Source organism: Mirounga angustirostris, unplaced genomic scaffold (genome assembly GCF_029215605.1).
Source record: "Mirounga angustirostris isolate CCGP_5_RB_7025 unplaced genomic scaffold, mMirAng1.0.hap1 SCAF_15, whole genome shotgun sequence".
NCBI lineage: Eukaryota > Metazoa > Chordata > Mammalia > Carnivora > Phocidae > Mirounga > Mirounga angustirostris.
The window spans coordinates 51,656,152-51,682,922 of NW_026991723.1; the positions used below are offsets into that span (position 1 = coordinate 51,656,152).

At 36.6% G+C, this 26,771-nt stretch overlaps 1 protein-coding gene across 6 annotated transcripts; it reads right to left on the minus strand.

Annotated features, from left to right (window-relative positions):
• Positions 1-766: 766 nt before the first annotated feature.
• On the minus strand, positions 767-26,765 carry C9orf72 (C9orf72-SMCR8 complex subunit). Of its 6 annotated transcripts, none has more exons than XM_054509248.2 (13): positions 26,684-26,765; positions 24,536-24,730; positions 20,919-21,406; positions 19,517-19,576; positions 15,345-15,395; positions 15,146-15,241; positions 14,322-14,386; positions 12,118-12,190; positions 9,871-9,987; positions 6,945-7,180; positions 4,015-4,072; positions 2,657-2,766; positions 767-2,543 (listed from the first exon to the last, which is right to left on the minus strand). In XM_054509248.2, the coding sequence occupies exons 3-13, from the start codon at positions 21,360-21,362 to the stop codon at positions 2,357-2,359; spliced, it is 1,497 nt and encodes a 498-aa protein (XP_054365223.1). In that variant the 5' UTR covers positions 21,363-21,406; positions 24,536-24,730; positions 26,684-26,765; the 3' UTR covers positions 767-2,356. The 6 variants fall into 6 exon arrangements, with proteins under 6 accessions (XP_054365223.1, XP_054365222.1, XP_054365225.1 ...); XM_054509247.2 differs by lacking the exon at positions 26,684-26,765 and adding an exon at positions 25,474-26,235; XM_054509250.2 differs by lacking the exon at positions 24,536-24,730 and having other exon boundaries at positions 26,684-26,757.
• Between the last annotated feature and the right edge of the window lie 6 nt (positions 26,766-26,771).

Genomic DNA, 26,771 nt, shown 5'->3' on the forward strand with positions numbered 1-26,771 from the left:
CTCACTTGTACTTTACAGCATTATATGAAGTGTTGGCTTCTTCTGTAAGAATCTTAGCGTGTGATGAATCAGTCTTCTTTTAAAGAAACCTTTCAACTCAACTATTATATTTATGAATTACATTTTTTTTACCTGGAGTAAAAATGGCAATCTTTTTTTTTTTTTAAAGATTTTATTTATTTATTTGACAGAGAGAGACACAGCGAGAGAGGGAACACAAGCAGGGGGAGTGGGAGAGGGAGAAGCAGGCTTCCCGCCAAGCAGGGAGCCCGATGCGGGACTGCGGGGCTCGATCCCAGGACCCTGGGATCATGACCTGAGCTGAAGACAGACGCTTAACAACTGAGCCACCCAGGTGCCCCCAAAATGGCAATCTTATTTGTTTTCCAGATTATAAGGTTTAGATTCCTTACACTTTCATCTTGGACACCTATACTGGATACCTGGAAGAAATAACTTCAGCTCAGGTTATAATAATATTTTATAACAGAAATTTAAAAAAATGACCCAAGCACTAGCTTACATTTGAAATATTAATATATAAATTTAAAAATCAAATTGCAATCCTGTCAGTTAAGCATTAAATTAAAAAAGTAATGAAAGCAACCAGCATTATAAAGAAAAGATTCCAGGCATTATAAAAAACTTCAAATACATTTTTTTTCAAAAACAAAAAAAAACAAGTAAAAAAACTTTAGATATAACATAGACTGTCAGTCTTTCATTATCATAACACTGCTTTTCTGAACAAATAATTGCTGAGACAAAATTTCAAAGATATTTTATTCAAAATTCTCCATCCAAGAGAAAAGATATATAACAATGTTTACACATGCTTTAATAACTTATTTCACTGTACAACTTGCATTCTATATCACAGTACAATAAACCAGCAAAAGAAGATAATCAAGTCAGTACTCTTTAATAATCTCACATAGAAAACACTGAGTAAGGCGTACAACAAGGTACTACCTGTAAATTCTTTCATGACTGAGCCAGAGCGCCAGTCATCCAGTACCATTTGTGTCTATAAATCAGGTTGTCTATACCTTTCTGATCAGTGATGTGAAAGGCAATTAGGACCTTTCCGAAAAGAACATGTTGGTTTGGGTTCAATTTGGTAAGCAACAGCAGAGGGACTCTGTCACGTTTATCCCTTTCTTATAAACATTTTTCCCTTTTGTGTAACTTCCACAGTTTTAAATAAAAATATTTTAGCTGCTTGTATATACTATTATGTCAAAACTGTTCTAGCACAGAATTATATTAATAACTTATTTTATAGCTAGCAAAATGGTCCAAACGCATTAAGGAAACAAAAGAAATTGATCACTTAGTTTTGCCAAAGTTGCACCTAGTAAAATAGCACATCAGTAAAGTTTCTCCTGCTTTCCTCACAAGATGCAGGCAAAGAGACCTGCCAGCAACTTCAAAAATATGGGCAGAAATATAAGAAGAAAAGGATAAGATACTATTCTCTGTTCCTGAAAAAAGATCTTACTAGTTAGTATATTCTCTATTGCATTTTATAACCTTGGGAGTCACAACTGCCAAATCAGGGTGAGAATCTACAAGAGGAAAACAAGATAAAAATGGCTGACTAGTGTAATCTGAACTTCTTCCAAGTCATTATATTTTTCAAGATAAAAAAAGGCACAGGAGGTACACATTTCAATTCGGCTCAAAAATAATAAAAATTAATTTAAATAGTTGGCAATAACTACTAAAACATAAAATCCAATTTCCTCTATTTTCTTTGACAGAGCTCAACACACAAATACACAAACAAACAAACACCCTGACTGTGGTTCACCATCGGGACTACATGTATTGCATGACGTTTTTACACAGACTGAACTCTAAGGACTACTAGTCTATCAAGTATGATCTAATAATTAATTTGAATTAAGCATCTGCTTGATCAATATATTCTTTCTAAAACTTAACCTATGTTCAAGGAACACCAAGAGATGAAAAGTCAACTAGTATTTATCTGTGAAAACTAACTCAGATTTCACTTTGATACATGTAAACCATGAACTGTAAGTTACAAAAACAGTAGTTGTGGTCAAGTTTTATTCTATTATTATATCTTTAAAAGAGAGCAGTAACATTTACTATAACTGTAAACCCAAGTTTGTATCCCAAGATAGCACATCTAGGAAAAGATGCATCCATTGTAACGATGCACCTGACATCCCCTTACAGACTTGTAACAACTGTAGTGTAACTAACTTTAACTGCACTGCCAAGTAGGACTCTAGGGCATGACCCGAGGGAATGATGTCTCCTATACCACCAAGCTACTTTAGCAGCAATCATGATTGTGACAAAATATACTTCACAAGTTACACATTCAAAAAGTCATTAGAACATCTCGTTCTTGTACACTAGTATAGAAAGGTCTTCCAAAGATAAACGAGTGTAGGCCTGGTTTAATTTTCTCGGCTAGAGCCATTATTATGTTAAGGTCGCCCTCTGCTGTTAAATCAAGGTCTATCTTCAGGTTCCGTAGAGATTTAAAGGGCTTTTTCCCTTTCTGCCTATAAATAATGAAGAAAAAAAAATTTTTATATATAAAAATATAGAAAACGTCTAAAAGGAACAAAACAAAACACAATGCACACAGGTTTTTATTCCATGTGGTTTTACTTACGTATCATCTTCTATATATTTTATTAGCGTCAAGGCTTTTCTGTGAAGGACGAGTAGAAACTGTGCAAGGAAAGTACTCCTGAGAGATAAACCAGGTTTCAAATGAAAGACCTAGAGGAAAATGAAGTATTTTAATAAATAATCTGCTCCAATTCTTCTTATACAGCATGTTTCCATCACAGCGTTGACAATGTCTGGCAGATAACACACATTAGAGCAGTTCTCCACAACCATCCAGCCCCTAATAGACAGGAAGTAGAGTCTAAAGTAATCACGTTTTTCTGAAGTCTTCTATTTTATCTTTGAAAATGAACTCAAATTTTGCATTCTATCTCAGAATACATCCCTATTTACTTTATTATTAACAATCATGATGTAGGGGCGCCTGGGTGGCTCAGTTGGTTAAGTGGCTGCCTTCTGCTTGGGTCATGGTCCCAGGGTCCTGGGATCGAGCCCCATGTCAGACTCCTTGCTCAGCAGGGAGTTGGCTTCTCCCTCTGCACCTCCCCCTGCTTGCGCGCACGCTCTCTCAAATAAATAAACAAAATATTAAAAAAAAAATGATGTAATTTACTTCTATTTGTATTATCTAACTTTTTCTGCCCACATCTCCAAATAAAATTGAAGCTCCCAGAAGTCGAGCCATGCTTACAGACTATGGATTTAAGATATTCTTCTCTCTCTACTGTTGGGGGTAAGGGTACATGTGTAGTGGTAAAATGATTTTATTCAGCTCGAGAAGCATGGAATTAATTGCATGACTATGAATTATCCTTGAAGTATGCAATACGTCACAGACTACACAGACCTGGATCTAAAATTTTGAGTTAATCTAAGGACCTCATTATTTCAAAGTTACTTCTATGATACTGTTTCCTGGCCTGGTCCCCAGAATGATGTTATGACAAAGCTGTTATATTAAGAAATAAGTCCCATATAATCTATAATTTTCTTCAAATGTTAACTAAGTAGATATTTTTCAAAATAATGAGACAATAAAGATGTTATTATTTCAGTAGAAGTATACAAAGTTTTAAAGACATTTTGGCTCAATTAAGGCAAATAAAAAATATTCTCCTTTCCCCAAGAGAGTGATAGGTTAGTGGTTGGAATTAAAACATTAATTATTATTATATTGCATCTTTCATTGTTAATATATAGGCTACACCCACTAACAATTCAAAAGAAACACTATGTAGACACTTTAGAAAGATCTGAAACATTACAAAGAGATAATGACTTAAAAAAGTAACGACTTAACTCTATGATGCTACATATATAGCACAGGCAATGTAGTATACACTAAAAAAGAAAACATATCGTATCATTCATTTTGACAATCTCAGGTTTAACATTTACCTGATCCAGGAAGGCTTTTACTAGAGTGTCTCTGTGTAAGACATCTTGAAAAATATTCCTATGAAGAAAACAGTCCAAACATTGAAAAGGCTACTTTCCAAAATCCCTCACTCCAGCCAATAAATTAAATTCTTAGAAATGGAATATTATATGTAAACATATTTATAAAAATTATATATATATAAAAATATATTTGGAGATACAAAAATATTTATTTTAACTCAAGGATACATTTGTGTATTACTGGAGTTTGTCAAGCCACTATGTAATTATTTTTCTCTTAAAGATATAAACATCCCCAAGAAGGGTATGTAAGTCCCTATCAATCTATTTTTGTACCCTCACCTTATAAAAAAAATGTTGAGAGCCTTAGAAAATTAATAAATACGATTGCCAATTCCTGCCATCTCAAAATAAAACAGCAAGAAAAATAAACACATACCACCACCACCAAAACCCAGAACAAAATAAAAGGTTAACTTTATGTTATAGTAACTTGTAATAAGCTGTTGAGGAAGAAAAAGGTAAAAGGGTAAATGTTAAGGAAAATTCAAGTGGGATTAAGGAACATCTTGACCACTGAGCTGCATCAACAAACTTATCACCAAGCAAGTAACATGAACCAACTACTTAGGAAAGAGTTACCTACCTAGGCAATGATCAGAGTAATAAGTTAAGACATAATACACACTAGAGATAATGTATCTCTAACACAGCATAAGGTAAGCAATTTTTCACTGAAAATGGTAGGGATCATCACTGAACTTACAAGAAAGGCAAACAAAGAGAGATGTGTGCATAGAGAAATAGGAAAGTACTTAAAATTTCCTACTTTAGGAGATGGGTGTACCAAATTACAGAAGAAGGAAACTCAGAAGGAAAAAAAAAAAAAAGTCAGCCCTGCATGATTACTAGTCGGCAGCACCCCTTTTCAAACTGACTGTCTCTGTCATAGGTGAATCAGATGAAGCAAAGTGTTAAAGGATATTTCCAGTGACTCACTGTAATGGCAGTGAGTGAAATTATTTTTAGAAGTTAAAATTAAAAATATCTTAAAAGTAAATAATACTGCTTAAAGAAAACTAAAAAGTAAAATATATCTGTAATATGTAAAAGTTAATATACAATCTAATGGCAGAATATTATTTTTGGACAATTTCGTGTTCAGAAAATTTACTTGGGAGTTGTAAATAAATTTTAAAAATTCATGATGTTATTTTTTTAATCATCAGTAAAATAAGACTAGCTGGCTAATCAAAGTCGGTCAAATCAGTGAAGCAATCAAAACATAACTGGCTAAAATGAGTAAGAAATGTTAAAAGCATACACATACATCCTCTAAAAAAATAAAAATAAAATTACTGGATGATAAATCCATTCTCAAGTTCACTAAATTCCCCCCCAAAAAAGCTCTGAAGTAACTAAAAAAAGGGGAGAAAATACTAAATAATTCAGGAAAGAAGAAAATGCTTGAAAGCACAGATTAGTTTTGAGAATTCCTACACATGTACCACAATTACCAATACTTAAAAAATTAGTCACCTGGAATTCCCGTTTTGACTAATTCATTTTCTAAACCAATTTCCTTAAAACTTTCTATGGAACCCACAAAAACAGTGGACAGCTGGAAAAAGATGGGTCCTAATGATGCCATCTTTCTGGACTTAGAGACACATGAGGCTGGGGATTCCTTGGACATGGGGCTCCTTTTCTATGCTTTTGGTCAATAACTTCTGTGTGACTATTGGTGCTCCACATGTCCCCTGGCTCAGCTCCAAATGTTTCGTAGAATTACAGGACAGGGCTGCTTGCTCCAATTTTACTGCTGCTTTATACGCTCAAACATGGATTATCACAAAAATAACATTTATTGAGCATATTAAATGTGCTGGGCACTCTAAATTGATTAAAGAGAACCATCAGACTATACCGCATTTCTTCTCCTGATTTAGAACTTAAGTATTTTCCTGGGGTTTTATAATTTGGGTTTATAATCTTTCCCCTCTAATTGGGTCCACTTTCAACATTTTATCATTACTTTTTCTCTTTTTAATTTACTGATCATACTTTATGAATAAAAAATGAAAAACAATATAAAATGCAAATAAAAGAATGCTCTATACATGTATTTTCAGAGTTCTGCTGTATATTATATTCACATATCAAGAAAAAAAAAAGAATTACTTCCTTGGTTTAGTTAATAAGCCTTTTGATGACTCTTATACACTAGACTGTAGGCCCAACCTTATTAGCACCTCTTATTGTGCGTAGGGCCTCAATGTATATTTAAGTAAATACTTGAATATTTACTTTTAGGGACTAATCTAACCTATCTATGCAAAACACAATTATATTAAGAAAAAGAGACATTTAAGAAAAAAAAATAAGGCAGGGGTGCCTGGGTAGCTCAGTCCTTAGGCATCTGCCTCTAGCTCAGGTCATGATCCCGGGGTCCTGGGATAGAGCCCCACATTGGGCTCCCTGCTCCGCGGGAAGCCTGCTTCTCCCTCTCCCACTCCCCCTGCTTGTGTTCCCTCTCTCGCTATGTCTCTCTCTGTCAAATAAATAAATCTTAAAAAAAAAAGAGTAAAGGGGCGCCTGGGTGGCTCAGTCGTTAAGCGTCTGCCTTCGGCTCAGGTCATGATCCCAGGGTCCTGGGATTGAGCCCTGCATTGGGCTCCCTGCTCCGCGGGAAGCCTGCTTCTCCCTCTCCCTCTCCCCCTGCTTGTGTTCCTTCTCTCTCTGTGTCTCTCTCTGTCGAAGAAATAAATAAAATCTTTAAATAAAAAAAGCGCATGATTAACCAAATTATTTCTTCAAGCATAATTCTCGTAGTAATATTTCCTTCCTTTCAAACATAGGCTTGTTTTGTTTTTACTCATAAAAGATATAATTTCATAATACTGTTTAACAATAATATCATTACATACAAATCTGGAGTGAAGCTTTCGTCTGTACAGATGATAGTATCCTGAGCCATGTCTTCTTCTGAAGTGGCTCTCCAGAATGCTGTCAGCTCGGATCTCATGTACCTGCGCTGATTATAAATATGTTCATGACACGGTGGCATCTGCTTGACAGTATTGACATCCACATCTATGTGTGTGGTGGGGTAGGGAGCATACATGACTTGCCGGAAGGGGAGCACAAAGCTTCCCGTTGAATCCTGTCATAATGAAAAGAAAATTTATTGTCTTACATGCCAAAAGATACGAAGAATTATTTTTATTTATTTATTTATTTATTTTTAAAAGATTTTATTTATTCATGAGAGACAGAGAGAGAGAGAGGCAGAGGGAGAAGCAGGCTCCCAAGGAGCAGAGAGCCCGATGCAGGACTCAATACCAGGACCCTGGGATCATGACCTGAGCTGAAGGCAGACGCTTAACCATCTGAGCCACCCAGGCGCCCAAAACTATTTATTTTTTTAAAGATTTTATTTTTTTTTGCAAGGGAGAGTGAGCACGAGTGAGGGGAGGGGCAGAGGGAGAAGCAGGCTCCCCGCTGAGCAGGGAGCCTGATATGCGGCTCGATTCCAGGACTCTGGGATCATGACCTGAGCTGAAGGCAGATGCTTAACCATCTGAGCCACCCAGGCGCCCCCGAAGAATTATTTTTTAATTAGAAAAACTGGCTTTTGCAAATCCATCTCTAGAAGTTTATCCTAGGAAATGAGTCATGATCGTGTACAAAGTCTTAGTGATGGGTGCACTACAGACTGGTTTAAATAGTAAAATGCTAGAAAATAAGCTAAGCAGCCAAAAAGATAAGTGATTAAATAACAATGGTTTTTTGTCTAGCTGCTAAAAATTGATTTGCTGAAGTTTATGTGATGATACAGAAAGATGTTCATAATATATTGTGGAATATGGAGGTTAAAACATGTGGAGGGGGCAGGGAGTTATGTCAAAGATACATACAGAAGAATAAAAAGAGGAGCAAGGTATATGCCAAATATTAACAGTGGTTATTCACTGGATTATGAGACTATGGGGAACTTTTTCTTTTCTTATAGACTACTTACATATTCTTTTAAATCTCAACGGATATGTATTTTTATAAGTAAAAAATGTACGTCTTCCCAGGTATTGTCAATTGGGCAGTAAATGCCATGTAAGAATTATCTACTGGGTCCAAAGCATTGTGGTATAGATTATGAACACAATACAGAGGCTATTTTCAGTTTTTTACCCTTATAATGCTGTAATAACACCTTTATAAGTAAATCTTTCTCCTTATATAACTGTTTCCCTAGGATGGATTTCCAGAAGCGGAGATAGTAGGTTAAGTCTTTGAACATTTTTAAGGCTCCTGACATATAATGGTAAAGTATTTTCTGAAAGGCTTAACAATTTATACGTGTATGGAAAAGTGTTAACAAATATTTTTTCATTATAGTTTCAAGTTTTCCTCTATGTATCTGGTATAGGTCCTTTTCAGGGATAAAACTTACATAATTAAGTAAGAGGGTGCTGAGGAAATAAAAGTACTAAGTACCTTATTATGTCTTTGATAAAAAGAGATTCTAATTTTCATATTTGTGCAGTTCAAATTGGAAATGAGTTTCCCTTAAGTAGTTTCTGTATTTAAATATTATTCTGAGCTCAGAGCATGCACACTATTGAAAATGCAAAAGCTGAATATAGTTTTTATTTGCAACAATTTTTAATATATTTTCTTTCATTTTGCTATGCCTAGATCCTCAAGAAAGCATTCACTGTGAGAGAATCACATAACCATTAGGAAATCTACTTCTTCACATCTTTGACTATAATTGAAATATCAATGATAGATTCAGTAAAGTATCTTCCCTGTAATTACTGAAAATAATTTGCTAATTTACATTTATCTGCTTTGCTCCTTGAAAAGAGGACTCAATTAGTCAGAGAAACACAAATACCATATGATTTCACCCGTATGTGGAATTTAAGAAACAAAATAAACAACCCCCCAAAAAATCCAGACAAACCTAAAAACAGACTCTTAACCACAGAGAACAAACTGATGGTTACTAGAGAGGAGGTGGTGGGAGGGGTGTAAGATAGGGAGTGAGGATTAAAGAGTACACTAATCATGATGAGCACTGAGTAATGTATAGAATTGTTAGATCACACCTGAAACTAATATAGTACTGTATGTTAACTATACTAGAATTAAAAAGAAAAAGCAGACTCAAGTAAATAAAAAATGTAAAATAATTTAAAAATACACATATGTGAATATGTATATATATGAATTGTTCAAATTCTATATACACTTTGTGAAGACAGGAAGCAATTTAAAATTTTCTTTCAATAAATGAATACAGCACATAAACGAAAAATGCTAATGAAAATTCAAACTCTTGGGGCGCCTGGGTGGCTTAGTCATTAAGCATCTGCCTTTGGCTCAGGTCATGGTCCCAGGGTCCTGGGTTTGAGCCCCGCATTGGGCTCCCTGCTCGGCGGGAAGCCTGCTTCTCCCTCTCTCACTCCCCCTGCTTGTGTTCCCTCTCTCGCTATTTTGTCAAATAAATAAAAATAAAATCTTAAAAAAAAAAAAAGAAAATTCAAATTCTTTTCAGTTAAAAAAAAAAAGGTACCCATTTTAGATATGCAACTTGAATAAATAATCCTGAGGTCAGATAGGCAGCTATAGGAAACAAAGAGAAATACACAAAAAGAGACTCTATGATGTCTCATTGATGCTAACTATAAATCTGTAAGACATATACTCTAAGCTCACACTTGTGTATAGGTCAGCTCCTTGGCATATAACATGAGATGTCCTACATGCTAATACTCAAAATATATTTATAAAGAGTGTCAAAAATGATTTTAAAAAGTTGCTTTCACTTGTGACAAATGGAAACTATACCTTTAGCAGGCCTTGTACAAAGAGCCCTGACTCGTATTTAAATGATGATTCTGCATCACATAATCTGGAACATTTTCTCTCTGCTGGAGTCAGAAAAAGGCATAACGTTCTCACTATCTGTAAAAGAAAATATTTTAGCATTAAAATAAACTAAAGGCCACTGGTTTGCTTATGAAAGAAATTTGAATAGAAACTTCAACCACTATTGTCAATAAAGTACATCCTGAGAAGAAAGTATTCCTTAGTCACCTTCAGGAGTCCATGGGACATCACAGTTGTTGCTTAAAATAGGAATTGTGTGGTCAAGTAAGTTTGGGAAATGCTGGTAAACGTACTGTATATTTCAAAACCTTTAGTGTTTGAATACATATTGTGACCAGGTGATTGATATGATATGCATACTTTATTCAACATATTTGATCACGGAATCCTTATTTCACTAAGAACTAATGACTTAATTATTGATTGTATCTCCACCCAGGGGCAACTATTTTTCAAATCAGCAAACAATTCTGGACAAGAAAACTAAATGCAGTTAAATTAGGCAGAATTATGGCCTCTGTTGAATAGTGAAATTCCATTATAATGAATATTAGGAGTATCCAAATGCTTCAATAGAATGAGAATTAATTCTATTAAATTTGAGGGGCACCTGGGTGGCTCAGTCGTTAAGCATCTGCCTTTGGCTCAGGTCATGGTCCCGGGGTCCTGGGATCGAGCCCCGCATCAGACTCCCTGCTCCTCGGGAAGCCTGCTTCTCCCTCTCCCACTCTCCCTGCTTGTGTTCCTTCTCTGGCTGTGTCTCTGTCTGTCAAATAAATAAATAAAATCTTAAAAAAAAAATTCTATCAAATTTGACTTAAAATAAGCAAGGTATTGGTTGGGGCTTAGAAATCTATGATTCTAACAGGATTTGATCTATAGCTCTATCAGGAAAATAAAAAGCCAAGTAAGTATGTTCAGACAGTTTTCACATTAAAAGTAGTGACTTTAAAGTAGTAGGCTTTCAATATAGAGTGATGGCAACCTTTTTCATACTAAAAAAATAAAAGAGAAGCAATTATGCCAGAAGAGGATGTGGGATGAAAAAAGTGTTTTAAAAACAGAGAGCCCCAACCACAGAGCCTTCTTCTTCCAAAAAGCTACTGGGAAGTCCTTCTGTGAAATCTGAAGGTTCTGGGTGACATAGATGGAAACCTACCTTCTTGGGGTAACAAATATAACAATAAATTGCTAGACCAATATAGTAAGAGGTACACTAACCTCTCATAAATGGATGTATGAAAAATATAATTTTGGTAAATGAAGGGTCAGGCAAAGTATACAGGGTAGAGAAAAAAATACAAATATATTTGTCAAGGAAATAATCATTCCTAACATAGTTCCTGTGTAAAACATAAAAAGAAAAATCAGGTTTACTTAAATTGATAGATATGTGCAACTTATCTCTTTCTAATTAACAGTCAGTGAAGAAAAGTGCAAAATCCCTTAGTTTTTGCCTAATGCTTGGAAAGATAACTTCATTAAGTCTTTATTAACTCATGTAGCACTGAAGGAAGTGGTTACAAATGTTACTGAATAAAACATAACTTCCACTGACCACTCTGTAGCAACAGGTCCCTAAAAAAAATAGATTCAGGAGGAAAAGCAAGATAACAAATCAAGATGAAAAACCAGATAACATTTTTTTGAAATCTGTATCAAAAGTACATGGTTATTGGGCCGCCTGGATGGCTGAGGGGGTTAAGTGTCTGCCTTCGGCTCAGGTCAGGTCCTTCGATCCAGCCCCACCTCTGGCTCTCTGCTCAGCGGGGAATCTGCTCTCTCTCCCTCTGCCCTTCCCCCTGCTTGTGCTCTCCCTCACTCTGTCAAATGAAAAAATAAAATCTTAAAAAAAAAAAAAAGTACATGGTTATTGCCCTATTTATTAAAAGTGACATCAGAAAACAGAAGACAAATAATTTTTAAAAATACCTTATTTTAAGAAATTCTCAAAACCATTTATATAATACTGAGAACTGTATAATATTTATGAATTATCAAAATGAAACGGATTAATGATTTCCTATTTAGCAGTTTACTTCAACTTATTTTTGTCACAGGGTGTCACACAGTAATTTGGCCAGATTCTATTACCTCCTTATAATATTAGATTGTTTTGACTCAAGCTAACTTTTAAATTAGAATCCATGATATGTTAGCAGCATTAAGAAGTCAGATTATTGGCTGGATCATAAAATAAATTACCTTATTTACTTTTTCGGCACTGCTACCTACTACGACAGAACAGCCACAGGTTTGCAAGTGTGAGCTGATGGCACTGCAAGGTGAAGAAAAAAGATGAAAAACGTTGCCAGTAAAACAATGTCACAAACTAAAACAAAACAAAAAAAGGGCAAGTGAACTTCAAACAACTTAGACTAGCTTTACATGATGAATGCCAAAGCTACAAGAGAAATGCCATCCCTTGTTTCCCGTAGTACTTTACATTTTCCTCAGGCCTTTCACAGAGATTCTCCCATTTGAAATTAAAACCCAGTTAGTAAAATATTACCAGTTTATAAAGAATGAAACTGAGGTGTAGAGAGGTTAAGTGATTTATTTAAAATCAAATGGGATTAAAAATAATGATATGAATGGCTGACAGCAGATTCAGCACTAAAGTGCTTCTGAATCAAGCTATGTTAAGGCTTCTAGGCTAAAAGCACTCACGCCTCTGAGCTTCTCTGAGGAAAAGACTATGGACATAAAAAGCAAGTATTTTATCCTTTCACTTCTCATTGAAAAAAATAAAATTTCACAATAATCTGCAATCGTAAAGAAATCGTAAAGAAACTAAGGGAAAAGATGAGTTTATACATGCAGAGAGAGCACTTAGTATAGGGACTGACTCGTAGGCACCTGATAAATTTTGGCTGTTATTACTGTTATTACATTTTCCTTTGAAGAAACAAAAAAAGAAAATGTCAGCTATTATGTGCTTGTTTGTTCCAGGCACTGTTTTATATACTTAATATGATTTATCTCACTCAATTCTTACAACAAATCATATGAAGTAGGTACTATTATTATTCCTATTTTACAGATGAGGAAATGGGGGCACAGAGGCTTCAGGTATCTTGCCCAGGTTTACACAGCAATAACCCAGGAAGTCTGGTTTTAGAGCCCACACTCTTTAAGTACTAAAATCTGCTGAAAGATGGAAAGGATCAATAAAAATACAAATAATTTTCTTTTCTAGGTCTAAAAAACTTAAGTCCATCCAAATGAAACTTAATTTGTAAGGGTTCTGTGATATTGTGATTTTAAGAAATATATATATTTGGTCTTAATCCACAGCTCTTAGCTCAGTTTCCAAAACACTTGGAATTTCCTAAGTGTAGGAAATTACAGAGATGCCTTTTGTTATGTTAATGTGGCAATTTTTGGGGGGAAAGCATCTAAGGATGGGAGCTGATTACTAATGGAGCCAACCACGTGATAAGGGTTAGACCTTTTAGTCCCTCCCCGACCTCTGGGGAGGGGCGAGGGGCTGGAGGTTATCCACCGGCCAATGATTTAATCAATCATGCCCATGTAATTAATGAAGCATCCATAAAAACCCAAAAGGAGTTTGGAGAGCTTCTGTGTTAGTGTACATGAGATTTGGGTAGAGTGGTATTTGGAGATAGTATGGAAGTTATTCACCCTTTCCCCAGACCTTGTCCTATGCATCTCTTCCATCTGGATGTTCATCTGTATCTTAGATTCTATCCTTTATAATAATCAAGTAAATAAAATGTTTGAGTTCTGTGAGCCGCTCTAGCAAATTAATGGAACCCAAGGAGGGGGCTGTAGGAACCTGATTTATAGACAATTGGTAAGAAGTCCAGGGAACAACCTGGACTTGTTACTGGTGTCTGAAGTCCAAGGAGGCTGTGACGTCCAATCTGTTGCCAGTCAGACTGGTGTCCGGGGGTAGGGGAGACGCAGTCTTGTGGGACTGAACCCTTAATTTATGGAATCTGACACTCTCCAGGCAGAGAGTGTAAGAACTGAATTAAACTGTAGGACACCCACTTGGTATCTAGAGCATTGTTTGTTCGTGGGGGGAAGCCCCCACCAACACTGGAAATGGGTCTAAGAACCCCCTTCAGTTCTTTGTTTCAGCTTTAATGAAAAGTAAAATAAGAAACCAGAACCAAACAAGAGACCAAGATTTCCTGCCTGGGCACTATGGACACTCGACTTCTTTAAATATTAAAAAGAGTAACATCAAATATATCACAGACATGTAATAAATGAAAAAAATAACACAAAGCTAAGTAATAGTTTAAATATGCAACACTGTTCCTAGAATAATTTGGGTAGCTAGTCTCTTATTGTTTTCATCCTTCCAAATCATGTCATAGGTGAGCCTAAGATTTCTATCTGCTTTATCCATCTCTTACAAAAAGAAACAAAATCCTTACTTGAGAAGAAAGCCTTCATGACAACTGTCACCAATATCATCATCATTGAGAACTGTGTCAGCTATCTAAAACACACCACAAAAAAACAAATAAAAAAACCAAAGTTATTCTGGCTATAATGTAGCATTGAAATAACACTCTTAAATACACAAGTTTTCCGAAGTCTAAGTTCAATATGACACATTGTCCTCATTTCTAAGCATCAAGAATCCAATAAAACAACCTCTGGGCACTTCTATAAACTTTCAGAAGAACAAATGTGAAAACCAGTCAGGCAAGTTAAGCAACAATCTTGACAAGAACAACTTCCTCTTCTGGGCTATCAGAATCAGGAGACAAATCTTACTGACAAAGAAAGAAACAAGAATAGTTTCCTAAAGATTTCTCTACACATGCAGAGTGTGTAATTCAAAATGCCAACAAATGATAAAGAAAACTAGATTAGTGAATGTAAATAAACTTGTGCAAACCACCACTTATTGGTATACTGCTTTGTTACAAAAAGTATTGCATTCAATACTGATTGCTTCTATAAGGTCTGGAATTCTCCTACTTTTAAGAAATACAAAAGTGGTGAAATAAACTAAGTAAGTGTAATTCTGCCACAACTATCAATGACCAAAAAAACCTCTGTTTGGCTATAAAACTCAGGGTTTTATGTGTGTTTGCTAAAGTGGCTAATACTTCATATGAATAGTATATATGACAAAAAATGGATACTACTAAAATTAGAATACTACTAATATACCTACTAGTAATATAACTCAAGGGAAGTGATAAGAGGGTATCCTTATTCCTATTTAATAATACAAGTAAGAACTTACATCTATTTCTTCAGGAACGCTGTGTGATTTCATAGATGAAAGCAGTTCCATTACAGGAATTACTTCGCCAGTAAGCATTGGAATAATACTCTGACCCTGTACAAAAAAGCAAAATGAAGTGAAGAAAATCACACAATGAAGGTATCCCTGGCTTTTTGAAAGTTTGAGTTATATCACTTTGCTTTTATGAAAGACCTACATTAGTACCTGTTTTCAGTAACCAAAAGAAATCTGAAGAGGATTTCTGCTTCTACAAAAAAAAAAAAAAGGTGAGAAGCTAAAACAGTGTCGAGCATGGGAGGTGGCGCATAGTGCAAGAGTGGCCTGGCCAAGCTCCCGCCCGAACTCCACTCAGCATCTCAGCACCGAGCTGCCTTAGCTTTGGACTTTGTGAGCATCTGTGCTTTAGCTTGATTTATTTTGTCCATCCATCAGTAGGATGTGTTCTAAGGTATCAGAGATGCCTAAGAGGGATTATTTTTTGGGTCTGGGAACACTCAAAAACTTTTCCATATACTAACCATGAGAGACTATGGACTCTGAGAAACAAACTGAGGGTTCTAGAGGGGAGGGGAGTGAGGGGATGGGTTAGCCTGGTGATGGGTATTAAAGAGGGCACGTTCTGTATGGAGCACTGGGTGTTATACGCAAACAATGAAAACACTGCATCAAATAAATAAATAAATAAATAGAAAAAACAAAAAGAGTCATTAGAGACATCTTTGTACTTCAAGAATGACCATTTTTCTTTGTGAATTGAGCTTTTCAGTACTCTAGTTTCAGATCTCTAGGAACAATTTGTGAAAATAAAAAACTGCCCCACATCTTTAAAGGTTTTCTTTTATTCCAGTGATATTTGGGGGAGGCAACTGATGTTACACTCACATAAAATAACATAAAAAACAGTAAATGCCCACTAGAATGTCACTTGGCTTTAATAAATCAAGATGCAATGTACATTAAATATATGAATAAATTTAGATGTTCATTGTAGCATTAATTAATTACACTGACCAACAACAAAAAACTTTTCCATATAAATTAATGGTAACTGCTTCTTTATGGCCATTTCAGTGTATAAAAGATTTTACAGGAATGCTCCGTTTTTGGATAGCAGGGAAAACTTGTATAGGATAAATGGGGCAATAAAAAAATAAGAACTGAAAGCAAGCAATGACATCCTTTGATAGAAATACCTGATAACTTGTTAAAACACCCCCCCAAACATGTCTACTACTCCAAAACGTTTCTAAAGGATGTACAAACTATTTAAAACTAATTTTCATTCTTCCAGGAATGATTTTATTTAGAGTGGAATCATTGGCTTATGATTTACCAATCCACGCAATAATTAAATTATCATGCCAAATTTAGAAAGGATTTCCTTTGATATTTATTTGAGATATGAAAAACTCTTGTTAATTAAAGGTCATTGATGCATTTTATATTTAAAAATGAGGAAAACCAACCATAAAAAGACTTATAGTCAGCAAATAACTCAGTAGTAAAGCTTGAGTCAATGTTCAACCTGTACATTCACAATAAGGTTTAGTACCCAAATGCAAATCAAACTCATCACATATATTTTAAGAATCAATAAACAGACATCAAAAATGTAATTTTGAAATTTGTAGTTTCTAGAATGAAACTGAAAACACAATATAGAACATCACAAGTGTAGAGTTTCTCAATGATGGGTATCTCTCATTTATTCATTATCATCACCCCTGCCCCCACATTTTTGAACCATCCTGAATATGTAAACTTTTATTTTTATTTTTTATTTTTTTATTTTTAAAGATTTTATTTATTTATTTGACAGAGAAAGAGAGAGAGAGTTCACAAGCAGGGGGAGAGACAGAGGAAGAGGGAGAAGCAGACTTCCCGCTGAGCAGGGAGCCCGATGTGGGGCTCGATCCCAGGACCCTGGGATCATGACCTGAGCTGAAGGCAGCCACTAAATCGACTGAGCCACCCAGGCACCCCCTGAATATGTAAACTTTTAGAGAGATGAAACTGTCACATATCTGTTAATTTTTAGCTAAACGTGTTTTTAAAATCACATATTAAGAATAGTAACAGTTTTTTTCCTCACTCATCTCTCATGAAACTATTTTATTCAAACTTTTCACATAGGTCTTTAAATCTCAGTCATTCCTGGAGTGATTTTTTGAGTGACTATAGCCAGTTTTTCAGAAACTTGGGAATTTAAGTATGATGCTGTCTGTGGCAATTTTAAGCTAAGACATAAGCCTCCTTGCATCATATAGAAGGTTTTATTATTTTAAAAAATTCATCCTGTAGTAACCTCCAAACATAACCACTCACTGTTTCCGCTTTTTAAAAGAATTTTTAAAATGCTTGTTTACAATTACAATCAACACATGCAATTCAACAAGAATAATGACTAGCTATATAGCTATTTCCTTGTAAAGTGATTTTATCAGATGATAGCTATAAGCATCCAAAACTTGCAGTGAATGAAGTCAGTGATTGATTCCAGACTAATGTGTCATCCCCAAATAGTATTTATTTGTTCAAAATAAAGTCATTTTAAGCACATGATGTGAGATATGCAAGGATTCAACTATCAGGCAGCTTCTCTGCAGAAAGGATAACTGGAGAAAAATATCTTCCCTTAAGTTTAGGCATATATATAGTGCCATAAACTGTATCTCAGGTATTTATTGTAACGGAATGCATATCCTCATCAAAGCTTAACAAGAGAAATCGTACAAGCCTGAACACAGAAGCAACTCAAAAGAAAATCCCTCAAGTATCTTTTCCTCCTGTGACTTCTCTAACTTGAACTTCTTAGCAGGAGAATGTTTCCCCTTTAAAAACATCCAGTTTGTCTAAATGTACAGAAGGAAGAGGATAACATTTTCAAGAAGAGCCCTTAAAACAGAAATAAATTAAAAGTTAATAGTGGTAAACTTTTTAAGTACAGGTTTCTGGTTTGAAAAAAAAAAAAAATCCCAGGAAAAGCAGAATTTTATTGGGTCTTAAATTTCTTTATCTTGAGGTAACTCTACTAACTACTCCATAACTAGTAGGTACATCTAGAGGTTGGTAAAAGTCTCCCCAATGCTTGCACTCTGCCCATTGACCACCAAGTAAAGGCCAAGCTTCTCTGGGTAAAGGGAAACATTTTCTTGTAAGTGTTAGACCTTTCCCCAGGATTACCTCCTCTGGCCTGGAGAGTTATTTGCAAAAATACAGATATAGTAACAATTTTGTAAAGGAGATCATTTTATAGGGTTTTCTATTTTCCTGGTTTAAGTCCTGTATATTCACAAATTTTTAGAAAAGTTATTGTTTAAAGTACTATTTTGTCTTAGGCACGCTAAAGGAGAACCAGAGTAAAGACAACCCAGTCATCCTCAGACTAGAGTTCAACACAAGGAACACTGAGAGTGGCCAGAGGTAATGGGAGTAAAAGCAAAGAACCCTTTCTCCCTTGGAGATTCCCCTTCAGAACATCTCTGCCCTGCACTGAAATGGTTTACATTTAACTTCCACAAGGGAAACCATATCCATGCAATCATGCATCTCAAATGCTGGTGCCTGTGCCCTAGGCAGATTCAAAGACATGGGATAACCATGGCACGTTTCCCTACAGACTTCATATAATCAGAAATGTGAGGACTATCACCGGCAAATCCGAATATTAAATAGATAGGAAATAAAATATAAATTGCATGAGTGTTAAAAATACAGCATGAGACTTCAAATAAATATTATGCTTAGAACTAATCTTAGATATCTTAGAGGGGTATACTCACTTCTCTCCTGTTATAACTACTTCTGGGGAAATGTTTAAGAAGTAATACCTTTTTTTTTTTTTTAAAGATTTTATTTATTTATTTGAGAGAGAGAACGAGAGAGAGCGAGCACATGAGAGGGGGGAGGGTCAGAGGCAGAAGCAGGCTCCCTGCCGAGCAGGGAGCCCGATGCGGGACTGGATCCAGGGACTCCAGGATCATGACCTGAGCCAAGGGCAGTCGCTTAACCAACTGAGCCACCCAGGCGCCCAGAAGCAATACCTTAAAGAAAATCTCATATAAAACTTAAATTTTTTACCATGAACAAGTTATTCAAAACTTAGTCTGTGCAAACAGAAAAAAAAAAAAAAAAAAAGGTAGCAAAATAGCTATTATTCTTCACTTATTTAACTCTTCAGGTCTAAGATATGGAAATTTTCATTCAATTTATTCCATATATTTCCGTAAAGGCTCTGTTCATTTTCATACTCACTCTGTCAAAACAGTACGGTACAGCTTCAAGGCCTTAAGAAAAGTAGCCCTCAGCCTTATACGGATGCATGTCATGAGCTTGATGGTGTTTGATAGTATGCAGTCTGTATCTTACCTGATCTTCCATTCTTTCTGTGCCTTCTAAGATTATTTTCTGCACATTTTCTTGCCTTTCCTGAGCAAGAGAAAATTCATTAAAATTAACAAAACAAAACATTTTGACATTTGTTTATTTTTCACAATACAGTTAAATGGCAGACATGCTGTTGTGTAGTTCAGTTCGTGGGAAAAATACTTTCCACATTAGGGCAGAAATAAAAAGGGAGGGGGCAGGAAATTAATCCAACAAATCCATTCTCTTATAAACAATACAAAATAAAATAAAAACACCCTTTTCTCTGCAGATAAAAAAAAACTTACTAGAAAACAGTCAATGCAACATCTGCATAATTTCACACAGGAAACTAATGGTTTGTACTTTTCAAATTAAGTAAGATCAAGTTGTATGTATCTGGGGCTTCCTGACTTTTAAATGATTTTCATAAACATTTAAAATAAGAAAACATAGTATGCAAACAGTAAAACACTCTTTCTTTTCAAAGATACTATTACTTTTTACCAGGGGTAAAAGCCTTATAAAATTAAGAACGCTTTAACAGACTTACATATTAGTATCAAACCTGTAAAGCAGAAAGGAGAGTTAAATTTGTTCTTCAGGTCTGCCAAAAGTATATGAAAATATAAATATCACTATGGGGCGCCTGGGTGGCTCAGATGGTTAAGCGTCTGCCTTCGGCTCAGGTCATGATCTCAGGGTCCTGGGATCAAGTCCTGCATCGGGCTTCCTGCTCCTTGGGAGCCTGCTTCTCCCTCTGCCTCTCTCTCTCTCTCTCTCTGTCTCTCATGAATAAATAAATAAAATCTTTAAAATAAATAAATAAATAAATATCACTAAATATTAAATTACAGGATTTAGGGGATGACAGTAATTTCCTCTGGCTGGATCCGCAAAATTAAAAGGAACATCTCCTGGAAACCGTTTGATGCAACCTCCTCATTTTACAAATTTCAGAACTTGGCAAAGAAGTAAAAGAGACCAAAGGCTACAAGGCTTATGAAACACTTGTTTTGAACTGCTTGTACCTACACACAGTATTAAGTGAAAAACAGGGTCATACAATGCAAAAAGAGAAAAGGTTTTACAGTTAAAGGTTCCCAAGACAAACCTAGACTCTAAAGCTTACTACGATGTTCTCAATTCCTCTAAGCTTTAGCTTTTACTTGTAACACAGAACTATCATTTCCAAAAAAAAAAAAAAATAACTATCATTTCCTACCTTCAAGGGTTATTATGAAGATCACTGACATCAGACTACTAGAACTAATAGGGCAGATGCAAATAATAGCTACTGTTTGAAGTTAACTGCATATCATTTCTAAGTATTAGATATAAATTATCAGAAGATAAACTTTCAATGGCTAGGTTAGCATGATTAATAAGCTCAAAAACCACTCACCTTGTGCATCCATATCCTTCCTTTCCTGATAATGTGTGTTAATCTATCAACACACACTCTGTGAAGTGGGAGGTAGAAGCTAAGTTCTGTCTGTGGAAGTATAATTGATAGGCCATATGTGCTCCTATCTCCATTCCAGTTTCCATCAAAGATTAATGAAACAATAATTACTCCTTTTTCAGACAAGACAAAAAACTTCACATCTATAGCCCCACTCTCTGCATTTCGGAGAATTTCTCCATTTAAGGTGTGGTTGGCAAGAAAAGTTATTTCTCCATCACTGAGTAGTAGCTGTTCTGTCTTTGGAGCCCAAATGTGTCTGACTCTAGGACCAAGAATATTGTCCCAGTAAGCAAAGGTAGCTGCTAATAAAGGCGATTCACCACTTAGAGCAATCTCTGTCTTGGCAACAGCCGGAGATGGCGGTGGACAGAGATTCGACATCACTGCATCCCAACTACCACATTATCCAAATGCTCCAGGGATATCTAAACAATAACATACAAAACCAATGATTAGGTTCAGCAATTTTAAAGTCATACATCAGAAATTCAAATGACTTAGGCCTATGTGGTTTTCTCTTCAGTCAAAAAAGATTTAGAAGCATGTCCCCTACTAGGATAGACATTCGACTAGCATGGCGGGTGCACATCAAATGCTTGCTAATACGATGATAACCTTATGATGCATAATAACTTGTCACCTATATTCAGGGAATGCACTTAGAAATTCAAAATAATAATGACCTAAAAAAGGGTCTTTGAACATTAATATGAAATATCATATGTTAAAGCTCATAGAATAGACCCTCACTGTCCCCAAATATCCAATCTATGTGCAATTCTTTTTTTTTTAAAGATTTTATTTATTTATTTGAGAGAGAGAGAATGAGAGAGAGCACATGAGAGGGGGGAGGGTCAGAGGGAGAAGCAGACTCCCTGCAGAGCAGGGAGCCTGATGCGGGACTGGATCCAGGGACTCCACGATCATGACCTGAGCCGAAGGCAGTCGCTTAACCAACTGAGCCACCCAGGCGCCCTCTATGTGCAATTCTAATGATTGGATATTTGGTTCCTAAACCACAACAACAAAGAGGAGCAAATTTGAAAAGGGAGGGCTCAGCTAGAGACCACCACACTTGTTGTGGGTTTAACAGTGTCCTGCCCACCCCCCAAATATATATTTACGTCCTAACCCTTTGTATTTATGAAGGTGACCTTATTTGAAAATAGGTATATTCAGGGCACCTGGGTGGCTCAGTCGGTTAAGCGTCTGCCTTCGGCTCAGGTCATGATCCCAAGGTCCTGGGATCGAGTCCCACATCTGGCTCCCTGCTGGGTGGAGAGCCTACTTCTCCCTCTGCCTGCCACTCCCCCTGCTTGTGCTCTCCCTCTCTCTCTGTCAAATAAATAAATAAAATCTTTAAAAAAAAAAATAGGTATATTCAAATTAAGATGGGGTCACACTGGATTAGGGTGGCTCCTAATCCAATGATTGGTGAAAGATTTAGAGAGAAAGATTTAGAAACACATGGACAAAGAGGAAACAGGGCTATGTAAAGACAGAGGTAGGAATTAAGAGCTACATGATTACAAGCCAAGGAAGCCAAAGATTGCTGGTAACTACTATGAGTTAAGAGGCAAGGAATTTTCTTCCCTATAGCCTTCAAAGGAGCATGTCCCTATAGACACCTTATTTTGGACTTCTGGCTTCCAAAACTGTGAGAGAATAAATTTTTGTTGTTTTACATCACCCAGTTTGTGGTACTTTGTTACAGCAGTCCTAGGAAACTAGTAAAGACACCTGTCAGTACAGGTCGCCTGGGTGGCTCAGTCAGTTAAGCGTCTGCCTTTGGCTTAGGTCATGATCCCAGAGTCCTGGGATCAAGCCCTACATCAGGCTCCCTGCTCAGTGGGGAGCCTGTTTCTCCATCTGCCCCTCCCCACTCTCATGCTCTCTCTTTCTTAAATAAATAAAATCTTTAAAAAAAAAAGACACCTGTCAGTAGAAATACCTTAAAGCTGTTAAAAGGGAAAAAAAAGAAAAAGAGAAAGAAAGAAAGACAAAAGATTGCAAAAAAACAAAAACGAGCGAACAGTACCTTTATTCTCAACAAGCTCTCTGGGTTTCAGGGCACTAAAGCCCAATACTGGTGTTTAAAATAAAATTGAAACATCAAGATGAAGATAAATATATTTAATATGCTACTTAAATTTAAGAAAGCAGTGTAGCAGTACACTGAGTTCATTACCAAGAGTTCTATACTAAATGGCTAAACTAAAAAAGCTTCGGTTATTTAGAACATGTAAACAAAGTGACTGGATAGATACTGGTCAAGCCTCTCACTCTGCTGGGAAAATAGATACAGAGAGAAAAGCTAACTGCCCAAGGTCAGAGTCAGGCAAGAATCAAGGTCTCCTATATATCTTAACCCACTGAAATCTAACACTCTAAAGGTATATACTCTCTGTGATAGTGTAAAATGAATCATTCTTGCCTAATATTAAAATTAAGGGGTGCCAGGTTGGCTCAGTCAGTGAAGCATGTGAATCTTGATCTTGGGGTTGGGGGCTGGAGCCCCATGTTGGGTGTAGAGATTAAAAATAAAATCTTAAAAAAAAATTGAATACGTGTATTGAAAGACCTAAAGTGAAAAGAACCATAACAATTACATTTAAGCAAGTCTAAAACTGTGGACTCTACTCATCATAATGATAAAGGACAGCAATTAATAGGTGAATTATGATACACCTATCTTTGCCTATAGGATTGCTTTGGGAGGCAACTTTTGATCTATAACTACAATTCATTTACTTAAAGAATTTTACCTATATCTTGTCAAGAGAGTTCAGACTGCTGAAAAGAAGTGGCTTCTATTTTTAGAGTATTAGATGAGCATTTTTATCATGCATATCAAGAATAGGTATACAGAACTTGGCAAACACTTTATAGTATGCACGTGTTGAAATGATTTAACATAAAGGCAGTAAATGTATGTATTTTTAGTTCAGTAATTCATTTAGGGAATATTTAATTTCTAATGTGTTATATCAACTTAACAGTCTTAAAAGACTATACTGGACATAAACTGTCTAGCTTATTTAAAATATCCACTGTTTTGGATAAAATTTAAACAGTTTACAATGATAGAATACAGGAATGTAATCTGAATTCAAACTGTAATGATGCTATTGTCATCATTAATAACAAACTGAGGGCCAAGGAGATGAGTTAACACACAGCCACAAAATTATATTGTAACGTTTTCCTTTTGTTCTTCCTTTTTGGATAAAAAAGGTGAATAATCATAAGAACAGTATTTTAACTCAAACATTTCATCATTATGCTGAAAATGAAAGCATTTCCTAAAACCGAACCGAGCCCCAGGGCAAAATCTGCTTGGATTATGAGAAAATTTTTACCTGACTGTGAAAATTAAACTATTACAGAACCATTAATTACATTTATACTCATTGCTATTACCATTAGAAAGAAAACAAAAGACAAGAATCATGTTGAATTGTTTGGCTTAAAATCCTGCCAAAATTAATAATTTTGAGAAATGAAATGCTACAGAGAAGTGTAATTAAGAGAGCTGTAAAAATAATTTTACTAACACTTAAAGTCATCATCTTTGGTGAGGAAACTCCATATATATAAATGTGGCTGAAAAAAATCAGGTCAAAACCAACAGTCGTTTATCTATATATCTACATGTAGTTGGCTACTCCAGAAGGTTATCAAAGATTAGCCTTAAGAGTCTTTTGAGGGAAGCCAGGATCCAAATTGGGTGACACGGTGGCTTTCCACTCCTGTAAACAAAGAATAGGGCTCATGAGGATGTACCCAATATACTTTCTGAAAATAATCCAACATATGCAAACATAAAGATCATATTGATTACCATCTCTTAAAACTGTTAGCAGAGTAGTAGGTTCTAAGCTTTGCTTTTTCTTAAACCTTTGCTAAAAACCAGCCATCTCTTCTCCCACTGGTATTTAGAAAGTTGATTGGTCCACTGCTGTTGTAAATCAGAATTCTACCATCATAAGGCTCACACTTCTTATAATCATGCTTTCTGTTTATTTTCTCCCACCCTAAAAGCAGGGGAGTCGTAAGCCAGCCCACTTTCCAAAAACAGACGCTGCCCAGGCCAGCTTTAATGACAGTGAACTGTTAACACCCGACTGTTTGTGACACTTTCTAAATTTTTATCAGGCAAGATTCGCAAATGAAATTTATATCACTGTCAGGCTATCTCTCACAGATCCAAGTTTCTCACATAATAGGCAGGCTAACCCACACTACTCTTTAGAACTACTTAATTAACATAGAGCCCAAGGGCAGGCTTGAAAGATAGGAGTCCTCATTGTTTTTTGTTTTTACTTTTTTCTCCGAAAGCAAATTTTGGACTGCTAACAGAGCTAAATAAAGAGACTATTTTATCAACGTTATAAAGAGAGAAAAAAAATCTTTAGCACCTATGTAACTTTCCTAGAGCAGGTTAGTGCTGGCTTTGTGCACAATAAGCAATGTGGTCCAGAATTTCTCTCACTTTTGTTTTGGATGTATAAAGAGTAGTCAATCATGAGGCGATTTCCAACTAATTCAGGGCTTTCCAGAGTAGCAGGGTTTGGCTGAGGTAGTGGTCAAAGGTATCTGTGTCACATAACACCATCATATTTCAAGTGTTCCGACTCCATATTATTAATCTTCCATATATTCTAGCTTCTGTAAGCTTCCCATAAGTTTTCTGAAGTCTGATAAAGATGGTATCAAACAGTATTTTTCAAATTAAAAGTACAAATTAAATGTAATGCCAGAGGTGCTGTGTTCCCTTGCTTTTCTTTTTTTTTTTTAATTATGTTATGTTAATCACCATACATTACATCATTAGTTTTTGATGTTCCCCTTGCTCTTCATCACAGGTGAGGGATGGGAACAGTTTGTACTGGAATTTATCCACTGGCCACAACCACTGTTACTTTTCTAGGGCCTAGCAATCTCCATTGTTTCTGAAAGGGTCGCCTCTCTTGAGCAAGTGCAGGACTTCCCTCTGTCTCCTGAATACAGTAGCCTGGTGGAGGAGGGGGTGAATCAGATGCCGTGTGGGCGTATTAGACATGTAATCAGTGTCCTTCTTTCTGCAGCAGATACTATCAGTCAAGTGATGCTCAAGCCATAATGGTCACTTCCTTTAAGTAAGTCTGTGTAACCTCGGAGCTGTGAAGCAAGCAAGTCATGACCCACACAGTGGGTCAAATTCACAGGGCATCAGCAATCTCTAGAAACTTGTATTCAAATGTGCAGGCATATGGTATCTCCCCCGTGCCATCCCACCCCCCTTATCTCCTCTCCGACCCGGACTTGGCGTTCACCGCACACCACCCGCCCTCTGGCCTTCCCCAGAGCCAGGCCTCTCTGTGCTCGAGTCGCCTTCCCTCGAACCCGCGGCGCAGGTGGTCCGACGGGTCCGTCTGGGTCTCACACCGGATCCCCGGGAAGCGGCCGGCTCGTGGACTGCGGGCGGGAAAGAGGGCCAGAGGCCCGGCCCCCAGCCCCTGGTCTCCGTGCCGCCGCAGCCGGGGAGCCGGGGGCCCGGATGGAGGCAACTCTACTAGTCCCCAGCTGGAAAACCCGATGCCGGGCTTCGGTCTGGGACGACAAGCCGAGCCCTGGGGAGAGCTGCTGCCACCGCCCCCGCCCTCGCGCGGTCCCTGTACCCCAACCCCAAACAGTCGCCGGCCCGCCGGCTTCTCACTCACCCTACTCGCCACCTCCTGAGACTCGGCCACCGCGGGCGCAGGGACCGCAACCGCAGCCCGGCCACCGCCCCGCCCCTGGCCCCGCCCA

Excerpts from the sequence above, each read along its gene's own strand:
- C9orf72 (XM_054509248.2), bottom strand. The coding sequence starts at position 21,362 with ATGTCGAATCTCTGTCCACCGCCATCTCCGGCTGTTGCCAAGACAGAG. Across the intron at positions 15,396-19,516 it reads CAGAAAGAATGGAAGATCAG|AAGCAGAAATCCTCTTCAGA; the intron begins GTAAGATACAGA and ends TTTTTTTTGTAG. Across the intron at positions 7,181-9,870 it reads TTGTACAAGGCCTGCTAAAG|GATTCAACGGGAAGCTTTGT; the intron begins GTATAGTTTCCA and ends TCATTATGACAG.